Raw genomic sequence first — 24,790 nt, 5'->3', positions numbered from 1 at the left:
GTAACAGAATACTTTGCAATGGGGAATGTGGCAGATTAGGGATTAATAGTATAGCGGGGTTAAAAAAGTAGTGGAATGTAGTGGTTTAGGGGTTATTAGAGTAAGGGTTTATTGCGATGGGGTTAACGTGTGAGAATAGGTGCTAGTTTGTTTTACCTTCACTGCTCCATAGAATTCAATGGGGTTATTGTAATATTGTGAACGCAATATCCTGTCGCTAACTTTTTGCGCGGGTAAGGTTTCACTCGAGCGCAAAATTGTTACTTTCAACTTGTAATACCAGCGCCATATGACCCGCTCAAAACTCTAGCGAAGTTAACGTACACGCAGGAGTGGTAATTACCAATCCACTTGTAATATAGCTCAATACAGGGTCATGATCTCAAATTAAACAGCAGAGCAGTAATTTGCACAGCACTTCTTCATAGAAAGGGGGTTGATTGATTAAATAGACTTCCAGAAGAGGTGGCAAAGACAAACATTAAATGGGACGTCAAAATGGTGGGGTAAGTGTACAACTACATATTCATTAAAGGGGCATGAAACCCAATATTGTCCTTTAATGATACAGATAGTGTACAATTAAAATAAAAATCCTTTTTCCTTCTATTAACATATTTTGTTCTCCTAGTACCTTTTGTTGAAAAAATGAAGGTAGGCTCAGGAATGTGCATGTGACAGCAATTTTGCAACAAAATATTTAAAGATACATTAAACATCTTGTAATTACAAAATATTTCTGTTGTGTTTCTATAGAACAACATATCAGACAAGCTGTAAAGTTTATGTCTCACCGTTATACTTTTATCTTTGTACAGTGCTGCAAAATCTGCTGGCGCTTTATACATTAATATCCTTTTTTACTGCAGTTATTTTTTAATAGCCAACCCCCCACCACCACCACCACCATTTGCCTTATTTGGAGCAGCCAATCTAGGCTTTAAAGGCTTAGAAATTAGCATATGAGCCTACCTAGTATTAACCTTCAACTAAGAATAACTAATAATAATGCTCTGAATCATGAAAGAAAAAGTTTGAGTTATATGTTAGCTAATACATTATAGAAAATAAGGGTAAACTTGTTGCGCCTATGGCTCTTGTCTGCCGATTTAACAAATGGCAGGCGGACACGATACACTGTAGCAAATCATGTCCACCCGACATTACTAAATACACACCGCATATGCTGTCGGCATTTAACATTGCACAAGCATTCCTGGTGAAATGCTTGTGCAATGCCGCCCCCTGTACATTCGCAGCCGCTTGCAGGGAGTGTCAATCATCTCCGTCGTATCTGATCGGGAAGATTGCAGTCCTCTACTGATTCTTAACTTATCCGCAACTGCTGCTTAATAAATCTACCCCTATGTGTCTATATTAGTGTGAATTAGAGCCAATAGTACTAAAAACAAATATATGTTTCTAGTGAAACCATTGCTGGTTCAGATGAGCAGAGTTTTACTCTACTTAAAATAATCAAAGCTCTCCCGTGCTCTTGCACTCGTTCTGAATCATGAAAGTTTATTTTTGATTTTCGTGTCCCTTTAAATGTGTGTGTTTTGCTTTAAATAATAAAGAACTTTAATACATTTACACTCCCTAGGTATTGAGATCTGCTATGATGATTTAGGCTGCTTCTCAGATGCAAAGCCCTGGTCTGGAACATTACAAAGGCCTCTAGCAGCACTTCCCTGGTCTCCTGAAACAATTGACACACATTTCTTTCTCTATACCAGAGAAAACCTAAATAATGAAGAGGTAATGCACTTTTATTTATCCTTCACTTTTTTTACATGAAGAACATAATTTCCTTTGTTTCCTCTAAATTTGGTATTTTAAAATAATTTGTAGTTTATGTTTTCATAAAATATGTGTTGATCATTTAAATGAAATGTGTTTAGTTTTCATGTTTGTGTGGGGATGTCACTATCAACCAATAGAAATGTGTGAATTTTTTCCATTTAGCCATTTGTATTTAGGTAGGCATTGTGCATAATTATGCACTTCATATTAATTTGACTGTAAACTTAAAGGGATACAAAAACCCCAAAAAATGATTTCATGATTCGGATAGAGCATGCAATTTTAAGCAACTTTCTAATTTACTCCTATTATCAAATTTTCTTAATTCTCTTGGTATCTTTATTTGAAAAGCAGGAATGAAAGTTTGGAGACGGCCCATTTTAGGTTCAGCACCTGGGTTGCGCTTGTTGATTGGATGGCCAAATGTAGTCACCAATCAGCAAGGGCTATCCAGGGTACTGAACCAAAAATGGTCTGGCTCCAAAGTAAATTAGAAAGTTGCTTAAAACTGCATGCCCTATCCAAATTATAAAAGAAAAAAATGGGTTTAATATCCCTTTAATGGGACATGAAACCCCAAATTTTTCTTCCATGATACAGAGAGAACATATTATTTTAAACAACTTTCCAATTTCCTTTGTTTTAAAAAAAATACGTAGGCAGGCTCAGGAGCAACATGCATTACTTGGAGCTATCTGGTGATTGGTGGCTGCCTATATATGACTCTTGTTATTGGTTCAACCAGTGTGCTCAGCTAGCTCTCAGTAGTGTATTGCTGCTTGTTCAACAAAGGATTCTATGACAAAAAAAATAATAATTTGATAATAGAAGTGAAGTAAAGTTTGAAAGAAAAGAATTTGGGGTTTCATGTACCTTTAAACCATTTTAATTGCTGCTTTTTTCATCTATATGATATAAACTTTTTAGTTATTTGGTTTAACAAACAAAGGAGAGCGCTACCAAAGGAATTACAAATCAAAACAAGAGTAAAATAAAGTGAATATGTCTCAATAATATAGTAAACTATTATAATAGCCGCCGTTATACAAAATGACTAGAATCACAAAGAAAAAAACAACGCTATTCAATCATATATACAAAAAATGTATTTCCACATTAAAATGACAACACTTGACACCATATATTATTATTGTAGTATATCTTTTTAACAATTCAAAACTGATTTAAAAATGTCAAGGTATCAATACAAGCAATAGGTGTATATAAAATATGTTGATACGATGGGGCCGAATTATCAAATGGCAGGCGGACATGATTCGCTGTAGCAAATTATGTCCGCCCGACATCTCTAAATGCAGACAGCATACGCATAACATTTCACAAGCATTTCTGGTGAAATGCTTGTGCAATGCTGCCCCCTGCACATTCGCAGCCAAACGGCCGCTAGCAGGGAGTGTCAATCATCCCGATCGTATCTGATCGGATGACTGCAGTCCGCCACCTCAGAGATGGCGGATGAGTTAAGGAGCAGCGGTCTTACGACTTCTGCTTCTTAACTTATGTTCCCGGCGAGCCGGAAACATCGGGCAGGGCAAGCTGCATCGGCTGCTTTTTTAATTCTCCCCCAATAAGTCAAATGCAGCACAAATGAAATGGTGGTGATATTTATAAAAAGTGCTAGGGAAACGCACTAATTACTGACAGCGTGAATTACGTGCATATCAATAAAGGAAATGAAACATACAAAATGCTAGCGGCAACATTGCTCTGCCTACATTTATAATATCATTAGCAGCTGCTTGTGGAACGCCGTCCCTTGATCTCACATGATCAGTTGCTGTAAATTCCTTTGGTCAGATCAGCCCAGGGTAATTTTTTTTTTTATTGAGGATTAAGCATTACAACAGATGTCACAACACAGGTGACTAACAATTTCACATAGATATAAACATTTTGTTGTTATGATAGCACAGTAATTATAGCTATTGATGGAAATGTAGAGCATATAGATAGGGTATATCAAGTATGAAATAAAATATCTATCACATAAACCTCATTTTTCGATTAATATGACCAAAAGTATGAACTACAGAAACCTCATTTTTGAATAGCATGAGCGGACTTTAAGTACAGGGACTGGGTAATACTTCAGTCCTATATATCAACTCAACTTTCTAGGGACTTCATAGAGTAAGCTTAGGAATATCTGTTCGTACACTTTCTCTAGTAATCGCAGTTCACAGCTCCAGGCAGGGGAGGGAAGGGAGAAGCATGGACTAGGGCGACAGATAGGTCCTATGTTATAGGGAGGGGGGGGGAGAGGGGGGGGGGAGAGGGGGGGGGAGGGCAAGAGAGAGGAGGGGCAATCAGTTTTTGGTAGGAGGATTAGAAAATCAGGTACTATCAGCTAATTAGCACATCTTTAACTGAATATGAAAGTTTAATTATGATAATGGGAGTGGTCGGAAACTTTATCATGACTATATATTTAGTTGTGTACTTCCTGATAGTTAAACCAGGTTTCCCAGATCTGCCAATATAGCTCTTCCTTATCCATGCCCGAATAGAAACTTTGTTCCATTTTGGCGTATACCTGCATTATAGATGTAATAGCTGTAATATCTGGGGGTTGGGTTTGCTTCCAGGCCCTTGCTATCGCCAGTTTCGTGGCCGCTAGGACAAAGATGACCAATTTAGAAACGTGGATTGGGACATTCCTCGGGAAAATGTGTAGGAGGGCAATTGCAGGAGTGAGTGGAATAGTAAGCCCAAGGTTAGCACAGAGGGTTTTTACCTGATTCCAGAGAGGTGCCAGTTTTGGGCAATCCCACCAAATATGTATATCTGAGCCTCTTTGCATGCAGTCTCTCCAGCATAGAGGAGAGGTTGTAGGGAACATCTGTGACAACCTCACAGGGGTATAGTACCATTTTAGGAATAATTTCATATAGGCCTCCAAAGTATTTGCACAGTGTACTGTCTTTTTAGTTAACGTCATAGCTGTACATAGGTCTTTATCTGAAATAGGTCTGGATAGATCACCCTCCCATGCCCTCAGCTGCCAGGGTCTGTCTCTATTAGTAGACAACTGTAAGAGATCATAGTGGAACGATATGAGCCTAGGAGTCTTAATAGGAAGCTGCCATAGCTTTTCCCAGTTAGTCAAGGGTCTATTTAGAGCTTTGGTGAATCCCCATGATGTCATAAAAGCATAAAGTCTCGAGTACTCAAAAGAGGCCCACGGGGGGGGCTCTGGGATAAGTGTTCTTAAATTATGGGGAGTGAGTAGAGTGCCTGAGGGGTATAGACGGGAGACCACTTTCAGGTCCCAGTCACTCCACTGTTGTATATGTGTGTCAGGGAGAGCTGCCAGTAAGGCTGGTATGGAATGAATGGGAGACGGGTGTGGGGCAATGTCTCGTAGATTTCTAAGACTATACCAAACTTTCAGATTATCTCTGATAATGATATTTTTTAGTCTCAAGCTGTCAAAGCAGTGACTAGGGATCCAGGGTAGGTCTGCCAACTTTAAGCCCAGAGGAAGGGCTAATGCTTCTATGCTTTTCCAACCCTGTATTTCCCCTTTGTCTGCCCACGCTGCGATGTGAGATAGCCTGGCTGCCTCATAGTATCCACGTATGCTAGGCATTGCAACTCCCCCATGTTCATATCTTTTCTGGAGTACCTTCTATGCAACCCGGGGCCTAGACTTACTCCAGATATAGTGTTGTCCAAGAGATTGGAGCTTATCTATCAAAGCGCTGGGGACATTAAGAGGAATACAACGAAAGTAGTACAGGATTTTAGGCAAGATCGTCATTTTGAAAGATGCGATGCGGCCTAGCCATGAAATCTCTTTAAGACTCCAAGAGGAGGTAAGCTCAGTAACCTCTCTAATAAGATTTGCATAGTTAACGGTAATAACTACTTTCGGGTCTGGACCAAGTTGTACTCCCAGATGTCGAATGGTGATTCGCAACCATTGGAAAGAGTACGATGTTTGCAATATGTCTAATTCAAATGCTGGGATGCATACTGGTAGAGCCTCTGTTTTGGCGACATTTACCTTGTAGTAACTATGAGCTCAGAACTCAGTAATAATATCAAAGAGTGCTGGCAAGGAGCCTATTGGGTTGGTTAAAAAGAGCGTAACATCGTCCACGTATAGTGCAATCTTCACAGTCACAGTCGAAGCCTTGTTATTACAGGTATGTTTAATGGCTAAACTAAGCTCATTGGAGGAAAATGGAGCTTGAAGTGCTTCTCTATCTTCGTCTGGGAGGGTTGGTAAGCCTAGCGTCTGTAAGAAGTCTACTACTTCACGTGAGGAGGACTCTTTGAGAGCCATCGAGGACTTAAGATGGTACAGGTCAGAGTAATAAGCCGCGAACGTCTCTCCAATTTCCTTGGGTGAATAGACCGAAATGTTACCTTTTTGGAGAGATAAGATTCTAGCTGCCACTGTTCTGTTCCTTAGTTTATGGGCAAGGAGGGTTGAGGCCTTATTGCCTTGACAATACATCAGCTTCTTGAATCTGGCATAAGAGTCTTTAACTCTTTGCAGTTCTCTATCCTCCAGTTGTGCTCTCAGCTTCTTAATTTTATCAGCTAGGTCTGTAGTTGGAGAGTCTTTATTCTCCTGTTCTACAGAGCGTAGCTCGGCCATGAGAAGGCCCAGGGGCAGACCTGCTTGACGTCGTAACATTGCTTTTCTTCGAATGCATATCCCTCTTATGTATGCTTTCAAAGCAGCCCATATTGTTTGGGAAGACACATCTGGGGTGTCATTTATTCTCAAAAACTCTATAATAGAGGCTTGGAGGGAGGCTCTGAAAGCTTTATCTTGGAGCATTTGTTTTGGGAATTTCCAGCTGGGTCTAGAATCTGTGGTTAAGTCAGTCGAGAGAGTGAACATCAAAATATCATGATCTGACCATGGGCAGACCCTAATATGTGATGTTAGGACTCTATTAAGTGTCCATGAGTCAGTGAAGAAGTAGTCGAGCCTCGAGTAGGAATTATGGGGTCTAGAAAAATATGTATAGTCTCTGTCATTGTGGTGTAGTGCCCTCCAGATGTCATATAAATTGTGTTGGATAATGTGTTGTCGGAACTTATTGGCAGTAGTTACAGAGTATGCGTCTATTGTTTTCCCACTCTGAACCTTCTTGTCTAGTAGGGGGTCCCATATCATATTAAAATCACCCCCTAGAATGATCGTCCCAGTTTTGTGTTTCTCAACTTTGGACAGTGCACCTTTCAGGAACTTAGATTGCAATTGGTTTGGGGCATATATGTTAACCAGAGTGAACAATATGCCGTTTAGTTTACAGTTGAGCAGTAGGAACCGCCCTTGGCTATCTTTCTCTGTGTGGATATGTTCAAAATGTAAAGATTTGTGTATGGCAATCGCTACTCCTCTAGATTTCTCAGTATGAGAAGCTAGGACCACTACAGGGTATTCTGGGGTCCTGTATGGAGTCTGGGTTGACGCTAACCAATGTGTCTCTTGTAAGAACATGACTTGTATTCTCAGAGACTTCATGGTATTGGTAAGCATACTTCTCTTTTCCTGTGAGTTAAGTCCCTTGACATTTAATGTTGCAAAGGAAATGTTATTAGAGGTTGACGCCATCTTAAGTTGGGAGGGAGGGGGGGTGGAAAGGGAAAGGGAGGTTAGAGGGAAGGGTTAAGGAGGTAAACTCACCCCGCCCGGAACTGCGAACCTGAGTGTGATCCTCGTCGGGCGCAAAGCCTGCTATTGGTATTAGCAGCCAAAAAGAGCCACTGGGGGTTATTTCCTATAAGGATTTTGAGTTTCACTTAGTAATTAGGTGAGGTTTTAAATATTTTATCAGATATGGTGAACCACCGGATCACCAAAAGGAGAAGTGTATCTATATACGAAACTGACTTCTCCAGTCCCCTTGCAAGGGGATAACACAAATTGAATTTGCGTGTATGGGGGGGGGGAGGTGGTACAAGTATTTAACTTGTATGTAGAGATTGACTGTCATTGGGGGAGTGTGAATAAAAAGAATATACCAGTGTTTTCAATTAAGCTAAATAATACATCACATTTCTAGAAGCCTAGTAACATGTAAAGTTAGTGAAATAAAATATACTACAGACTCTATTATCTCTTGGAACAATTCAGATCAGTAACATATAAGTGTCTGATGGGATTTAAACAACCTGTAAAACTGAAAGAAACGGGGGGACCCCGTGAATCCCATCGAAAGCGAATGGTTACTTAGGGAACAGAGCAGGTACTGCTGGGCAAGCGCCCATTCTCCTATGGGAGGTCATAGGTCCCCCCTTTTCCCCCATGTAATAAGCAGCTAACACATGGTAAATACATTGAACAATATATACATGTTTACTAACTACAGATCAGAACTGTTTAGTTATCATTTGGTGGACTATATATCTGCGTCTATCCCTTAAACTAAGTAATATATCACATTTCAACGAGCATATTAGCTTGTACCATTAGCGGTACAGAATACTTTTTAAGCTCAATTAACTCTCAAAACAGTTTAGTTCAACAACATGCGGGTGCCTGAGGGAGATCAAGCAACCTAAAGGACTGAAAGGAAAGGGGAGATCCCATGAGTCCCAGCGAAAAAAGATGGTTAATTAGAGAATAGAGCGGGTACCTCTGGGCAAGTGCCCATTCTCCTACGGGAGGTTCTAGGTCTCCCCATTTCCTTTATGCAATAAGTAACTAACACATGGTAAATACATCCAATAATATATACATGTTTACTAGCTTCAAGCCAGAGCTCTTTATTTATCATTTAGTGGGTTTTTGTGGCCTGGGGGTAAAATCTGGGGCGTCAGCCCGGATTTCGGTGGCAAGGTGGGTGTCCTTTCCGTTAGATCTCTGAAGTGGTTGGGACATGTCCTTAATTTCTGACCTATCCCTAAAGGGCAGAGGATCTGTATCCTTCCGGGGTTTGGTTGAAGCTAGGCCCCAGTCTTGTAGCAGATCAAATCCTTCTTTAGGGGTGAAAATTGTGTGAGTCTCACCATTTTTAGTAACTATAAGCCTTGTCGGGTATCCCCATCTGTATCTGATATTTTCCGTTCTCAGAATTTGGGTGATGGTCCTGAAGGATCTCCTCTTTTGTAAAGTGTAGCTGGAAATGTCCGGAAAAACTGTAATTTGCCGAAACTTTTCATGAAGTTGGGGTTTATTAACCAGCTCTCTCATTATCTTCTCTTTGTGGGTAAAGAAATGGATCCTAGCTAGGACATCTCTAGGCTTTTCTTGGGAGACAGATCTAGGTCGTGCTACTCTGTGGACTCTGTCAAGTAGGAGACCTGGCGCCTCTAAGGAGGGCAATAAGATATTACAAAACTCTAGAACAAAAGCCTCCAGTTCTTGGGGACCAACTTCTTCAGGTATTCCGCGGAATCTCAAATTATTACGACGGGAGCGATCTTCCATATCAGCTAATTTTAGTTCTAAGTCAGATATCTGAATTGCTAAGTTTTGGGAATAGGCTTGTAAATGGGCATGATCTACAGCAAGGTCTTCTTGCTTACGCTCCAAAGTTTTGGTGCGTTCTCCCAATGCACCAATTTCTCTGCGGAGCTCAGCTGTGGAACCTTTAATTTCCTTTGTCAGTGTCTCTTGAAGGAGGTTCATTCGTCTGGTTAGAACATCTACGATGTTTGCAGATAGAGTATCTGATATAGGAGATTGGGAGTCTATGCTGCCTTCAGATTCACTGCCCTCCAATGCAGATGTGGATTCCCTATACATTTGGGATTTTCCAGTATGATGGTTTTTGAAATGGTCTGCGACTGTTTTTCCGGGCGGGTGAGACGGTTTAGATTTTCTCTTGGTAGTATGGGACATGGTTTCAAGCTTGTTCCCTCGGCCAAAATGATGTGTTTAAGCCCTGGCTCTGTAGTGTAGAATGTATTGAAGAAAACAGTGGTGAGGAGAACGATACTAAAGTCCCCCTGACGTCAATCTTGATTTAGGCAGCCATATTCAGCAGTGTTCTGGTAGCCAGAGTTAAATTCGACAGCTCTACTCTGGGGAGCGTCAAATCTTGGTCAGTCTTCCCTGAGGGTGGGCAAAGTGAGAATCTAAATAGACACCCTCTCCAGGGGAGTTGCCCTCACCTGGCCAGGACGGGAAAAGGAATGAGGATATGACCTGCTGTACCTTCGTACAGCAGGAAATGGATGGAGAGAGTGTCAGAGATTATCAGAGGAACTAGGTTCTGACCTGTAGTATCTGCTGGGTAACAACGTATCAAAGAGAATGTGCCACTGTGATATCCTAGAAGTTGGGTAGCTTAATTTAACTCTTAATTTGTGTATAGACAGACCTTTATACTAAAATACCTGTAGAAGGAAGATCAAGATTAGTTTACACAGTGAGCATTGCAATTTAAGTAAACAACCTAATAGCATTCATCTGTACAGCAATTATAAGTGTGAAAAGGTCTTAGGGTAAAGTGCTGTAGGGAGAGAAATAGAGATTAGTGGGCAAAAATTGGCATAAGGGTGATGTTATATACCAGCTAGGTCAGAGGGAAGCAGATGTACATATAAGCATTAAATAACACTCCACTCCTCGCCGAAGCGACAGAGAAACACAAGCTGACGCAGCAGCTACAAAATACATCAAAGATAGAGAAATGTAACCTTTAGATGAGGTGAATGTTCCCTCTCAAAACACTGCTGCTTAGATATAGCTAAAGTATGTGTCCAAATAACTAGGTATTGGGGGTGTTTATGCAGTAGTGACTATGTTGAGCCACTCAGTGAGTCTGTAGATTCCTATGGGGCTTCAAAACAATAGGGGGGCAAAGAGAGAAATGACTGATTATGTGGGAATGAACTGCCCCAGTTCATGAAATGCTTGCCAAGCTTGGGGTCTTCAAGGTCAGCTTAGGTAGTAAGCTGGTCTCCCTGCTGGCCTAATTTTTCACTATAGGTATTTCAAACTCAGTTCCAGCAGGAGCGCTTCTGTGGTCAATCCTTAATATGGGCAGGTATAATAATGAGGGTCCGGTAGCATGGGAACCTGCAAACACTGGTCAGTGCAGTAGCTCCCGTGGGTTGGCTGGACTTGCTGCTGATTAATAGGTACCTAGGCCATCTTAAGATCCGGCATAGTCATTGAGAAAAATGACAGAAAGAAGCTTGCTGGCTTGATGATAATGAGGCCTCTCTCCCAGGGGAAGGTGTCACCTAATGACGATGCTGGAACAGGGAAGTGGAATATGACCCACTGAGAACTCCACAGTGGGAAATGGGAGGAGAGAGGCTAGTAATAACTGTGTCTTAACTGTGCTCAGGAGCTAATGCCTTGTGCCACCTCCAGGAAGGCTGCTGACCGCCTCTGTCCTGCGGCAGTATGAAGTATATGTGTGGTGACAAGGAAGTGCTGTTGTGCTGCCTGTTGTCCTTCTTTAATTTATTAGTAATTACCTTTTCCAGTTAACAGATTCCTGGAAGTGAGGGTTTCTGGAGTATTACTGGTCCAGCTTTAGTTAACTTAAAGTAGTGTTGGGTCTACCTCACACAAGGTTATTTTTGAATGTCACACGTGGGAAAACTGAGTGGGATTGTGTCCTGAGTCTCTAGGTGGAGAAAGTCTAGTATCAAGCCTGGCCTGACCTTTTCTGCAGCTAGAATACTAGTGCCACGTGGGGGGTAGAAGGATCATGTACCCTTATGGTTGAATCGTGGTAATTCCTATAGGGCCTTCCCAACATAAAACTCCGGGGCAGCTGGGGACTAATTTGCAGTCTGAAGGCAGGACCAGGCCCTGTGAGAATTCTGCCTTCTATGTGGTGGGTTGTTTTTGGTACTGCGTCACCAGGACTTAGGAAGGAGTGAGGAGTATTGCGGGGTATGTTGAAGCTTTGATCCCCGGCACTGCTACCAAACTTTATTTGGGGTTGTGAGCTCTAAGGAAGTAGCCAGAGACACTATCAGGTGTGGAGAGGTGATCGGGTCTGACGCTGCTCTATGGGAGGTTGGCGTGGGAGAAGACAAGATGGCAATTTTTCGCGCCAAACTACTCTAGATCTCTTATGTCTACAGTCACTTACCAGCTCAGCCTCCCTCTTGTGTCTCAATACCGGTCGGCCCCCGTGTTCCAATTCTGTTCCGGAGAGGCTCTAGTAGGTGTTGCAGGACCGCAGCCGGGTCCCGTGTGAGGTGGTAAGTGCTTGGCCGGTCTATAGCTGGAGATGAGGAGATGTGGTGTCTGCAGTCGCCGTAGCTCCGGAGCGGAGCCCCGACCCTCCAGAGCTGGATGACAGAGGTATGTGGCTGACGGCAGTTGGGAGAGATGCGCTCCGATAACAAATGCTCCACTCTAGCTCTTATGTGACCGGTCTCGGTGTAGTCCTTTCAAATAAACATCCGATAGTGTATAATTAAGTTCATCACACAAACCTACAATGTAGAAAGCCAGTTTAAGGTGAAAAAGGGATATTCCAAAGGCTTTTAGATAATTGAAATTAACTTTTATCAACTTTTCAAGCAGGAGCTCTTCTCTGCTGCGACTACTCAGCTAGGTAGCTAGCTCCACCCCAGCCCAGGGTCATTTTTATCCACCAACTCAGAGGTGGCAGAGAGATTAATAAAACAGGTTTTGCACTGAAAGAGCTCCAAAACTTAATCTGCAGAATGATTATTGGAGCCCATAGACATAAATACAGCAGATAGATAGATCTAAAACATTTTTAGAGCAGTTATTTTCCTGAGTACAAATTATTTGTCTCTAAAATTATTAAACATTTTTGTCGCACAAACTAATTACATCCAAATGTTAAATTCTGTCTATTTCTAGGAAATCAACCCAAAACAATCAGAAAGCATTAAGAAGTTGTCCTTCCAAATAACAAGGAAAACCTGCTTTATAATACATGGATTGGCTTACAGAGCTACGGATACTTTGCTGGAAGACATTTGCAAGGTAAGGGTGGTGGCCATTTTGTTCTTTGTATGAGACTTGTGTTTCCAGTACAAAGCATTGTCGATAACAATTTATTGACAGATTAGCAAATAAATCTATTATGTTTTAAACCAAATCAAGTGGAACATTTCATTCCTGTTCTGTCTTAAAATATTGTTTTCAATTGAAGCATAATACAACTCAACAGTCTAAAGATAGATGTCCCATCTGCTAAAGCTTGTATGTTGCTTAAAGGGACACTAAACCCAAACTTTTTCTTTCGTTATTCAGATAGAGCATGCAATTTTAAGCAACTTTCTAATTTACTCCTATTATCAAATTTTCTTCCTTCTCTTGGTATCTTTATTTGAAATATAAGAATGTAAGTTTAGATGCCGGCCCATTTTTGGTGAATAACCTGGGTTATTCTTGCTGATTGGTGGATAAATTCATCCACCAATAAAAAAGTGCTGTCCAGAGTTCTGAAACAAAAAAAGAAGCTTAGAGGCCTTCTTTTTCAAATAAAGATAGCAATAGAACAAAGAAAAATTGATAATAGCAGTAAATTAGAAAGTTGCTTAAAATTGCATACTCTATCTGAATCACGAAAGAAAAAATTTGGGTTCAGTGTCCCTTTAAGCATTACAGAATATACATGAGGGGCCAAATTGGTGAAACAATACACAGTGAATGTAAATTGAGTGTCATAATGAGCGTTGGGTAAATGTTTCAGTTGTTATCATTGTCACATTTGTATATCCCTAATAAATGTTGGAGATTTGACAAACATCCAACTTTTTTTTTTGGGGGGGGGTGAATGTTACATTTTACTATGTGAAATGCAACATTTGATTTAGAAAGAACAGATTTGAAATAACAAAATGAAGATCTCTATGTTTGTTGGTAGATCTTAGTTTGTCTCAGAGAATCAAACTGTGAATGTCAGTATTGATATTTACAAAGGATATTTTTTAAATCAAATGTTAAATCAGATGTTCAAATATTCTATTAAAGTGACATGAAACCCCACATTTTTCTTTTATGGTTCAGACAGAACTTTCACTTTTAAAAAACCGTCTAATTTATTTATATTTTCAAATTTGCTACATTCTCGCGGTATCCTTTGTTGAAGCAGCAGCAGCAATGCACTACAGGGAGCTAGCTGAACATATCAGGTGAGCCAATGACAACAGTCCTATACATGCAGGCACCAATCAGCAGCAGCTCCCAGTAGTGCTTTGCTGCTTCAGAGCCAATCTATGTATGATTTTCAACAACGGATACAAAGAGAAGGAAGAAAATTAGATAATACAAGTAACATGGAAAGTTGTTTAAAATTGTGTGCTGTATCTGAACTATTAATGAATATTTTCATGTCCCTTTAATGTAGAATGTTAAATCCAATTAATTTATTTTTACATTTGTTCTTCAGCAAAATTTGCATTTCAGAAAGAATGTCAAGGGGATCATTACAGGCAAAATATGTTTACCGTGTGCCCTGACCAGTACACAACAGTCTGAAGGATGGCTAGCATGTCTAGAATGGTAGTATTTAGGATTATCAAGAGCAAAACTCCCTACGCTATAGTATAAGTGGAACAATTTAAAACCTGACCCAAAAGGCATTCATTTAGAGCATACCATTTTATAAAACTATTCAGTTCATTTCTAATGTAAAATGCACTTTTTCTCTTGCTATCCTTTGTTGAAACTTAGACCCTTACCATGAGGGCATACTGTGGTAGGTTTGGGGATGAGAACTATGTGTCAGCAATATGTAGGGGGTACTTTATCTGCAGCTGGTAACGCTGAGTAACAGCAGGGAAACACCTACATTTCTACTTTTTTTTAAAATGTATTTATTTATTTTTTATTATTATTATTATTATTATGGAATGTGTGAAACATTACATATATAGACATATACAAGCAAAACAAAACATCATTGCATAGTAATGACAACACACAGAAACAGATACATCTGCTCATTTCTTAACTATTCAAGATGCCATAATATAGGATTCATGGTTTGAGAACAGGGTAGTGCTTATCATGTCAATGGGTGTGTGGGATGTTGAAAACCAAGCGTAAGACTTAGCTAGAGTCGGGTAATTAACGGTCCTGTCGAGACAAGAAAAATGGAAGGGTTAAGGAGAGAAGGGGAAAAAAAAGGGGGGGGGGGGCGGGGAAGTTTGACCATAAGCTAGGCCTACCTTCTCCCAGTGCTACAGTTCTGTCAGCTTAAGCAATCTGTTTCCATTTGTCCCAAGTTTGGGCATGCAGGTATAATTTATTATGTTGCGCAAATATTGGGCTCTCCATATATTCTAGGTAACTCATAATTTTGATGACCTCACTCCACGTAGGGGGCGCCTTTTGTTTCCATTGTCTGGCAATTGACAGCTTTGCTGCCATGAGCAAATAGACACTACGTAGCTCCGTATGGGGTGAGGACAATTTGATATCTAGGTGAAATAAAATAGTTTGTGGTTTGCTCCCTAGCAGGGGATCCAAATTAGAGCATCTGTCCATAAGTGTATCCATGAAGAGTTTCAGCACTGGGCATTCCCACCATATGTGAGCTGGCACTCCCACCATTCCGCACTCTCTCCAGCACATAGGAGAATTGGCGGTCAAAATTTTGAAGAGTCTCAGAGGCCTGAGATGCCACTGGGTGCAAACTTTAATGTAAAGTTACAGCATTGTGATGCAGTGAAGAGCTCACCTGGTGAGCGCTACGGCCCTGGACCACTCATCCTGACTTGCATGGAATTTGAGTGCTCTCTCCCAAGAAATTATATGGGAAGACTTACAAAACATCGGGGGGTTAAGTACGTCTCTATAGGAGACCGAGAGAGCTCCCGGGACTCTCTTCCCAAGAGCCCACCTCCCCTCGAAGTTGGTGGGCTGACAATTGGCGGTCAATTGGCGGTCAAAATTTTGAAGAGTCTCAGAGGCCTGAGATGCCACTGGGTGCAAACTTTAATGTAAAGTTACAGCATTGTGATGCAGTGAAGAGCTCGCCTGGTGAGCGCTACGGTCCTGGACCACTCATCCTGACTTGCATGGAATTTGAGTGCTCTCTCCCAAGAAATTATATGGGAAGACAAAACATCGGGGGGTTAAGTACGTCTCTATAGGAGACCGAGAGAGCTCCCGGGACTCTCTTCCCAAGAGCCCACCTCCCCTCGAAGTTGGTGGGCTGACAAAGAGGCTGGTTGAGAAAACCCCAAGATTTCAACAGACTGCGTAGTCTCAAGAATTCAAATTTCAGAAGCTGAGGTGGATTATAGGTAGAGCTAAACTGCAACAGGGTGATCAGGGTGCCGGAGGGAAAAAGGTCAGCAATGCAATTGATCCCATGTGCCTACCACAGGGACATGTGTGAGTCATTGAGAGCTTTAAGTAAGCCCAATAGGGAGTGTATGGGTGAGGGGCAATCTGTGGTAGTGAATGTATTTTATCCCAGAAGCGAAGAGCAAACAGGATGATGGTGTTTCGGATATCAAAACAGGGCCCAAACATGCTTAGGCAGCCAAATAAGTTTGGTAAGTTGTAGTGAACTCGGCATGGTTGCCTGTTCCAAGGCCCACCATTTACTGTTGGAAGAGGTAGAGTTCCAGGAGAGTATGTGAGCTAGCCTTGCTGCTTCATGGTAGTAGGTTAAGTTGGGGGCACCCGCGCCTCCACTTAAGAGAGGCTGTGGGTGTTTATACTTCCAGACATACCTGTTGCTAACTTGCTGAAATTTACTAATCAGGGATTTATGTATTGGGATAGGAAGGCTTCGGAAAAGGTAAGTAAGCCTGGGAAGCAATACCATCTTGAATGCTGCTATTCTACATAACCAGGATATACAGGGGACATTCCATCTCTCTGCACTCTTTTTAAATTGCTGTAGAAGAGGAAGGAAGTTGGATTCAATGATAGTAGAAATATTATAAGATAAAAAGACTCCTAAGTGCTTTATGCGTTGCTGTGACCAATCGAATGGGTATGTTGTCTTAAGTTCTGCAAGCTCCTTATCTGGTAGATTAATGGTGTAAGCATCAGTTTTACTAACATTAAGTTTGTAAAAACTTATTTGACCAAACTCATGTAACAGCCTAAAAAGGGTAGGGGGGGGGACCAGGAGGGGTCAGCTAAGAATATAGTTAAGTCATCGGCGAATAGGGCCGTTTTTTGTGTGGTACCTGCAATTTTGACACCCTCAATATCCGTACTCATCCTGATCGCCTCCGCCAAAGGCTCCATAACTAATGTAAATATAAGTGGGGACAGGGGGCACCCCTGTCTTGTCCCATTAGTGATGGGAAAGGCAGGGGATTGAAATCCCAAGCCTCTCACTGATGCTGAGGGGGAGGAATAGAGTGCTTTGATGCAAGTATGAAAATACGTGGGAAAGCCGAATTTAGTCAAAACCTCGAATAAGTAAGCCCAATTCACACGGTTGAAGGCTTTTTCTGCGTCTAGCGCTAGCGTTGTGCAAGGGGTCCTGCTTTCTTGGCTGCAAAATAAATATTAAGAATGCGCCGCGTGTTATCCGGCCCCTCTCTACCAGGCGTAAAGCCAACCTGATCCCAGTCCACCAGTGAGGGAAGTATACGGTTTAGTCTGGCTGCCAGAAGCTTGGCCAGGATCTTATATGGGACGGAAATGTTTGCATACATTGGGTACTTTCCCCGGTTTCGGGATAATTACGATTGTAGCTTATAAAAATTCTGAGGAAAGAGCTCCAGTATGTCTAGCTAACATGAAGACTTGAGTTAGCAAGAGAGAAAGATAGGAACTGAATTTTTTATAGAAAAGAGTAGAATAGCCGTCAGGCCCTGGGGCCTTATGGGGCTTAAGTGTTTTAATAGCTAGATTCACCTCATCGACACTAAAAGGAGAGTCCAAAAAATATTTTTGGTCCTCAGATAGGGACTGCAGAGAGAGGGAGTTCAGAAATGTTTTAATGCGTTCTACTGATGGGGCCGGAGTATCTGGGGAATCTGTTAAGTTATACAAGGAGGAGTAGTAAGTGGCAAATGCACTGCCAATGTCAGCCAGCAAACGAACCACACCCTCAGGAGTTTTAATATACGGGATGCGGGCCGCTGCAGTGCGTTGTCTCAATTTGTTAGCTAGCATGCGGTCAGCTTTGTTTCCTTTAGCATAAAAGGTTTGCTTGAGCCTTTGCATTTGTGATTGATATCTTTTGGCTTCCAAAGACTCTAATTTCTTCTTAACTGCCTCTATTTGTGGCAGTATGGAGGGATCTAGTATATTCATATGCGCAGAGGTTAAATTGCGGAGTTTGACATGTAATTGAGCTAGTGTTCCCCCAACTTGTCTCCTATATTCAGAATTAAGTTTTATGAATAAACCTCTCACATATGCCTTAAGGGTGCCCCATAAACAGTAGTCACTTACAGAGCCATTATCATTTATGGCTAGGAAGTGCCCAATCTCTTTATGTATGTGAGTAATGTTGGCTGGTAAGGTGAGGAGAAATTTGGGCAACTTCCAAGAGGGCTTAAAAGTCAAAGTATTGGGACGATTAATAGTCATCTGCACAGGGAAGTGGTCCGACCATGCGCAGCCAGGCATACTCGTGGACTGAATGTTATCTAAAAGGTGGGGATCACAGAAAACGTAGTCGATTCTAGTGAAGGTATTATAAACTGTGGAATAATAGGAGAAGTCCCTGGAGGAGGGGTGATGGGAGCGCCAGACTACATTTCTGCTTTTACTTAGTGATGAACCGAAATGAAAATTCTGGACCAAAACCGAACCTGAAAATGCAGGATGCACTAAAACTGAAAATGTATTTTTTTTTTTTTTAATTATTTTGTTTTTTTTTGCATAATTAGACTATTTAATGAATTAATCGGAATTGAAAAACTGCAAGCCAATAAAATAACCACGCTTTTATTGAAAGTAACACACTAAAATTGGACAAAAAATATCTTTAAACAATAATATGCTACACAACAATTTTACCAAGAAAAAAACAGGCAAAAAAAACAAAACCTAAAAAAACTACCGAAATTTTGGTGCATCCCTACTTAAAACAATATTAAATATCAATATAGTGTATTATTGTGTATTTAGTTCTGTGTAACAGAATCAGATTTAAGGTTTTTTTTAACAATTATCCAAATAAAGTATACTCCTAGAAAACTATTATTATATGCAAAACAGTAAGTCAAGTAATGTTACCGAAAATAACAGGAAAAAAAACGAAAAACAAAATAACCAAAAATGCCATTTTCGGCCAAAACTTTTCTGCAGCCTAAATTTTGGTGTATCCCTAACTTTTACTTATTGCTATCCCGGACCCTAGTTAAAAAGTGTGATCTTCCTTTAGTAATTCTGAAGTAATCGATGACTCCAGACTAGTCATCAGAAGCCATCATGAAGTTTGCCCACAGATTGATGATAGTTTGATTATGATGATCAAATTACTCCAGGATGGCCTCAAAAGTAATCATGTTTGTCTTGGGATTGCTCACACATGTTTGAATATCTCCTATACAAAGATAGATGCAATATCAGTTTGTGGTCATTCATCTTTATTAAATAGTGCTTCTAGCTACACAGCTTAATTTACCATAGAGTTTTATCATAGAGTGGCTGTAGCTACGGCACTCTGAAGCACTTATAACTTGTAAAACGTTGCTGCAAACACTGCTACCAACACATGCACACACCTGAGGCTAATTCAGTATTTATTCATAGAAAGGCACAAATATTAAATAAAGGATACCAAGAAAAGAGGTAAATTTGATCATACAAATAACTTTAGAAGTTGTTTTAAACTCCCAAGTCCCTTTAAATGTACATAAATCTTTATAAGAGATGAGAAGAAAATAATATTTTGGTATAAATTATAAAAAATCAGTTTTGACTTATAATCTATGAGGTTAATTAACCTGCATTAAATGTTACCTTCTTTCTTCATCAGGAAATTCTACGGGCTGATGATGTGAACTGTATAGCAGTGAACTGGAATAAAGGCTCAGGGGATGTATTTAATTACGTGCAGGCGGCAAATAACGTGCGTGTTGTAGGAGCACAGCTAGCCCATTTAATAAAAGTGTTTGAGGTAAGTACACAAATGACTTAATCAAGTACGGTCTGCTAAGTATACTACACACTTTCAATTGTTTATTCACAAATACTAAAACAGTCTGTATTCACTAAATTAGAGTTCTATTATCAAGTCCAGTTGAATAGAAAATCTTATTTTTTGAAATATATTTCTTTATTTTTTTAGAATAAAGGGACATGAAACCCAACATTTTTCTTTGTCTTATTTTTCATGATTCAAATAGACTGTGTGATTTTAAACAACCTTCCAATTTATTTATTTAACCCTTTGGCTGCTAAGCCATTTCCCACCTGGGTCCTAATATTTTCTTTTATTTTTTTTATTTTTGAAAAAATTTTTTTAACTTTTTACTTTTTTTACAGACCCCCAAGACTTACACTGTGGGAAAGGTTAGGCGATTACCTTTCCAACAGTGGGTCTTGGGGGTCTGTAGCTGCTTAGATGCCTGAGATACAGGCTTCTAAGCAGCATGCCCCCTCCTCCTATACTTAACATTGTTAAGTATAAATAAAGTTGCGCGGTGACGTCATCACGTAATTGCGCGTGAAGCCCCGGCGATGCCTGTCACTCTACAGGCACGATCGCTGGGGTAGGAGCAGTAAGGAGCCCCCAGATCTCCCTCAAGGTGGGAGAGTGCTCATGACGGCTCTGAGACGTCATTTGCACCAGAGTGAGAAAATCTGTGACGGCTCAGAGCCATCATTAGCACTGAAAGGGTTAATGCAATTTGCTTCATTTTCGTGGTATTCTTTTTTGAAGGAGAAGCAATGAACTACTGAGAGCTATATGATGAACCAATGAGAAGAGGCATTATTGTGCAGCCACAATCAGCAGCTAGTCCCCAGTAATGCATTGCTGCTACTGAGCCTACCTAGATATGCTTTTCAGCTAAGGATACCAAGAGAATGTAGAAGCAAATTGAAAGTTGTTTAAAATCACATGTTCGGTCTAAATCATTAAAAAAAATTATTGGGTTTCATGTCCCTTTAACTTTTTTATATATACACATATTGTATTGAAATCTTCATTGTACAATATCTGTATACTAGATAAATATTTATTTATTTCTACCTAAGCAAGAAGACAAAGACTTTGCTTCCAAAGTCCATTTAATTGGATTCAGTCTTGGAGCTCATGTCGCTGGAGAAGCTGGAAAAAGACATTATGGAATTGCAAGAATTTCAGGTATCTTTAGCAGTATCAAAATAAGTTCTGGCAAGTAAAAAGGAGTGGGGGGGAAAATACTCCACTGTGAGTATAGTAGCATGCAGTATTTCATTGCATAACATATGTTTGCACTTTTCAGCAGAGGATTCTGGGTAAGGATATGCAAATAAGCTTCACAATGACTAGCCTGGAAATCTTTATTGGGAACAAAACGGTGAGGCATTGTGAAGCTTTCAGTTTTTCAGTTTAGTCTTCTGTCTGAATAAATACTCTCACTCACTCAGTAGGCTCACGAGTAGAGATGGGTGAATGTGGAAAAAGTGTAATTCTCTTGGTAGAACTAATATTCCTGTGGACATTCATTTTGGACAATCAAAAGTGTTGATAAAAAACAAAAAACATTAGGATTTGATAATCGAATGTTATTTCCAGTTTTCGAATGTTCATAATTTGATTGAATTTCCACATTCAAAAGTTTGAATGTAACATTCAATTTAACAAATACTATTCAGAAGTTTAATATTATAATATATATAATAAATAATATATTCTACAAACATGTGGTAGAGAATTTAGTATATATCAATATATCAATTTGATTTTGTTTCTGAATATTGCATAATTTAAATATTATATTTAAAGAGAGCATTAGAAAGACATGCTTTTATAAATATATTGACTTTATTTTTTTTTTATTTGAATATTGCATAATTCAAATCATTCAAATAGAATTATACAATATTTGAATTATAAAAATGTAAATCAAATATTGCATTTTAAAAAAACATTAGAAATACTATAACATTAAACGAAGGCTGGAATGCTGTGCAAACATTTGAAACTTCAGGACAGCCAAATGGCTAGGACGTTCTATTCCATTCTTACGGCGCTAAAATGGGTGCGGTTAGGACGGAATAGAACGCCATAACGGCATTAAAAGGTTAAGAGGTTGTTCACAGGGTGTGTCTTTGGGCTTCAAACAATGCAGATTTTACACACAACAAAAAGTTTTAAATGTTAAAATCTTTTGCAATTCAGAGATTAACATGAAGTATATACAGTTTATTCAAAAAAAGTTACTTTAATGTCATTTTAAACTCGGGAGCACCCCACCTACTTCTGAGAAGCTACAAGCAACCAACATTGCAAAAAGACAGGATCTCCCCAGCAAACACTAATTCACTTTAAAACCAACAATTCAGGAGCAACAAGTTCAAAATTCTATTTCCCATTAAAGGGATAGTAAACCCCAAAATGTTCTTTTATGATTCAGATAGAACATACAATTTTAAACAACTTTCCAATTTACTTCTATTATCAAATCTGCTTCATTCTCTTGTTATCCATTAATAAAGGGACAGCATTGCACTAGTGACAGGAAGCTGAAAATATCTATTTAGCCAATCACAAGAGACAAATGTGTGCAGGCACCAATCAGCAGCAGCTCCCACTAGTGTATGATACGTGCGTATTCATTTTTTAACAAGGGATACTAAGAGAACGAAGCACATTTGAAAATAGAAGTGCATTTAAAAGTGTCCTAAAATGACCTGCTCTATCTGAATCATGTAAGTTTAATTTTGACTTTCCTATCCCTTTAAGCAAGAATTTAAAAGGAAATCCAGACAAAAGTGGAATGCACATGGGTGCATTTCAGTTTTGAATAAAAGTATTTTTGCAATATAGATGCATTAGCAAAAATACTTCTAGTAAAAGCTATAGTAGTTTCAAAAGTGTATTTAAATATGCACCGTGCACCAGCATTTTAAACACAACACATGCTCAGAGAGCCTAGGGTGCTTGTATCATTTAGTACTGACTCAAATGTTAAGTTCTGACATGCTACAAGCCCACTGGTGCTCTGAGCAGCTGCAGTATTTAAAATGCTGGTGCACTGAAAATATCCAGCTATGCTTCACATGCATGTGCAGAGAAAAATCTTAAAGGTGAAGGTAAACGTTACATGTTTTAAAATCAGGTTCGGAATAAGCTAACGGTTTGAACTGTTCTCAAATCGGTGCTCTAGCTACAAAAAAGTGCTGATTGAAGAAGAGTTCAAACCTTTAGCTCACAAAAAAATATGAGTTTTGAAGTAAGCAGCTGGAGCGCTGGGTATTAGAAGTAATCAATTAAAGCCTCTGTAAAATATCACTTAGATTCCAGACCTAATTTTAAATTATGTAAAGTTTACCATCACTTCAACACTACAACAGTGAAAACTTTAACTATTTTTGCCAATAAATGTATATTGCAAATGTGTTTCTATGCAAAGCTGTAATTCAAAGCTGCAAAATATATATTATTATTTTTTACATAGAGATGCTCAGGTGAAATTTTCTTGTCAGCTTTATACAGCTATACTGCATCACTTTCAAATGATTTAGCAAATGAGTATTATGTCCCTTTAACAATGCACTTTATACTAACATTATAGCTGGGGCTAGCCTAGATTGGCTCCTCAAAATTAGGTAAATGGCGGTTGAAGTTGATTGATAATTTGATAAATAATAATAATAATTTGATAAATTGATAAATATTGATAATTAATTGCAATAAAATGGATGTTAATATGTTTTAAAGATGTTAATACTTGGCTGATATGTTGTTCTGTTCTATAGCAACTCAACAGAAATGTCTTAATTACAAGCTGTTTAATGTCCCTTTAAAGGACTTTAAAATGCAGTAAGTGATGGACTCCGGATACCCCGACTGGGTATCTCCGCCATACGATCCTTCTTTACCCTGGAACCTGTAGCTGTAGAGCGGGCAAGTGATTAAAGCAAGTAGCCAACCCTAATAACCAGACAAAACCAGTATTAAGGGGAAACAGGTTTTATTGGGACAAAACACACAGCTTATATACATATTTGCCATCTGATAAGAGCCTTATCTGATCAAGAGATCACCGCCCCTCCAGCCAGGCTGACGCATCCATAGGAGCCATAGTCACATAGAGATCCCACAATAGCTAGTTTGCAGTTTCAAGGTGATCCCAAGGGAGCGGGGGCTATTCCCGGGTACCGTTGGAGTGCTCCTGTCCCCTATATGTCCCAATCCAAAAAGCAACATAATCCGTCACTGGGGGCAGGAGCGGTAGCCAGGCAAAGGGTACTCCAAGCCAGCATGAGGTAAAAAGGTATCCAAACCCCAGGTTCCCGAGTGAGCTCCCTCTTAGGAATCACCCCAACCCATGCCCGTCAAACGTATGGCAAGTCCCCAGATAAGCAGAGCTCTGGGGCACAGGGCTTCGGGAGCGACCTATGTTAAAGTTCAACAGGGATCTCTAGCAACCCCAGCAGGCGAGTAGTTACATAAAATTCCGTCTGGGACTCGCTAAGGCAGGAAGGGGTCAGTGGGGTAGTGATCAGCTCTTACAGGGCAAAGTTGAATCAGTGTAACACACAAAAAGTGGAACAGGTGGGAGACACAATAGTCCAAATAGGAGAGGGGATGGCTTTGGCAGCCTGGTATTCGTGACAGTGCTCCCCCCTCATAGTCCGCCAGACCCAGCTAGAACCTGACGGTTTGGCTTGGGGCTGTCCAATGAGTTAACTCCAATTCAGTTTGCCGGGAGAGACCATCTGCATTGCTGTTACTTTTTCCCGGCCGATACTGAATGGTAATAAAGTTACATGGCTGCAAGGAAAAGCTCCACCACAACAGGCGTCCAATGTCCCTGAAAACCCTATTAAGCCATACCAGGGGCTTGTGGTCTGTGAGCACTTTAAAGGACCTCCTGCACAAGTATGGTTGCATTTTCTTGAGAGCCCACACCAATGCCAAACACTCCTTCTCCACTGCCACGTAGCGTACTTCCCTAGGCAGTAGTT

At 40.1% G+C, this 24,790-nt stretch overlaps 1 protein-coding gene across 1 annotated transcript in view; it reads left to right on the top strand.

Moving 5' to 3' along the window:
• LOC128639629 (pancreatic lipase-related protein 2-like) overlaps nt 1–24,790 on the top strand; it is a 76,418-nt gene that overhangs the window by 26,883 nt on the left and 24,745 nt on the right. The window contains exons 3-6 of the mRNA XM_053691755.1: nt 1,604–1,758; nt 12,593–12,718; nt 19,647–19,787; nt 20,870–20,978. Coding sequence (XP_053547730.1) covers nt 1,604–1,758; nt 12,593–12,718; nt 19,647–19,787; nt 20,870–20,978 — 531 coding nt within the window. The remainder of the gene's footprint in view (nt 1–1,603; nt 1,759–12,592; nt 12,719–19,646; nt 19,788–20,869; nt 20,979–24,790) is intronic.

This window comes from Bombina bombina, chromosome 9, assembly GCF_027579735.1.
Source record: "Bombina bombina isolate aBomBom1 chromosome 9, aBomBom1.pri, whole genome shotgun sequence".
NCBI lineage: Eukaryota > Metazoa > Chordata > Amphibia > Anura > Bombinatoridae > Bombina > Bombina bombina.
The sequence above is the reverse complement of the archived record's forward strand: the minus strand, read 5'-3'. Positions and strand labels throughout refer to the sequence as shown.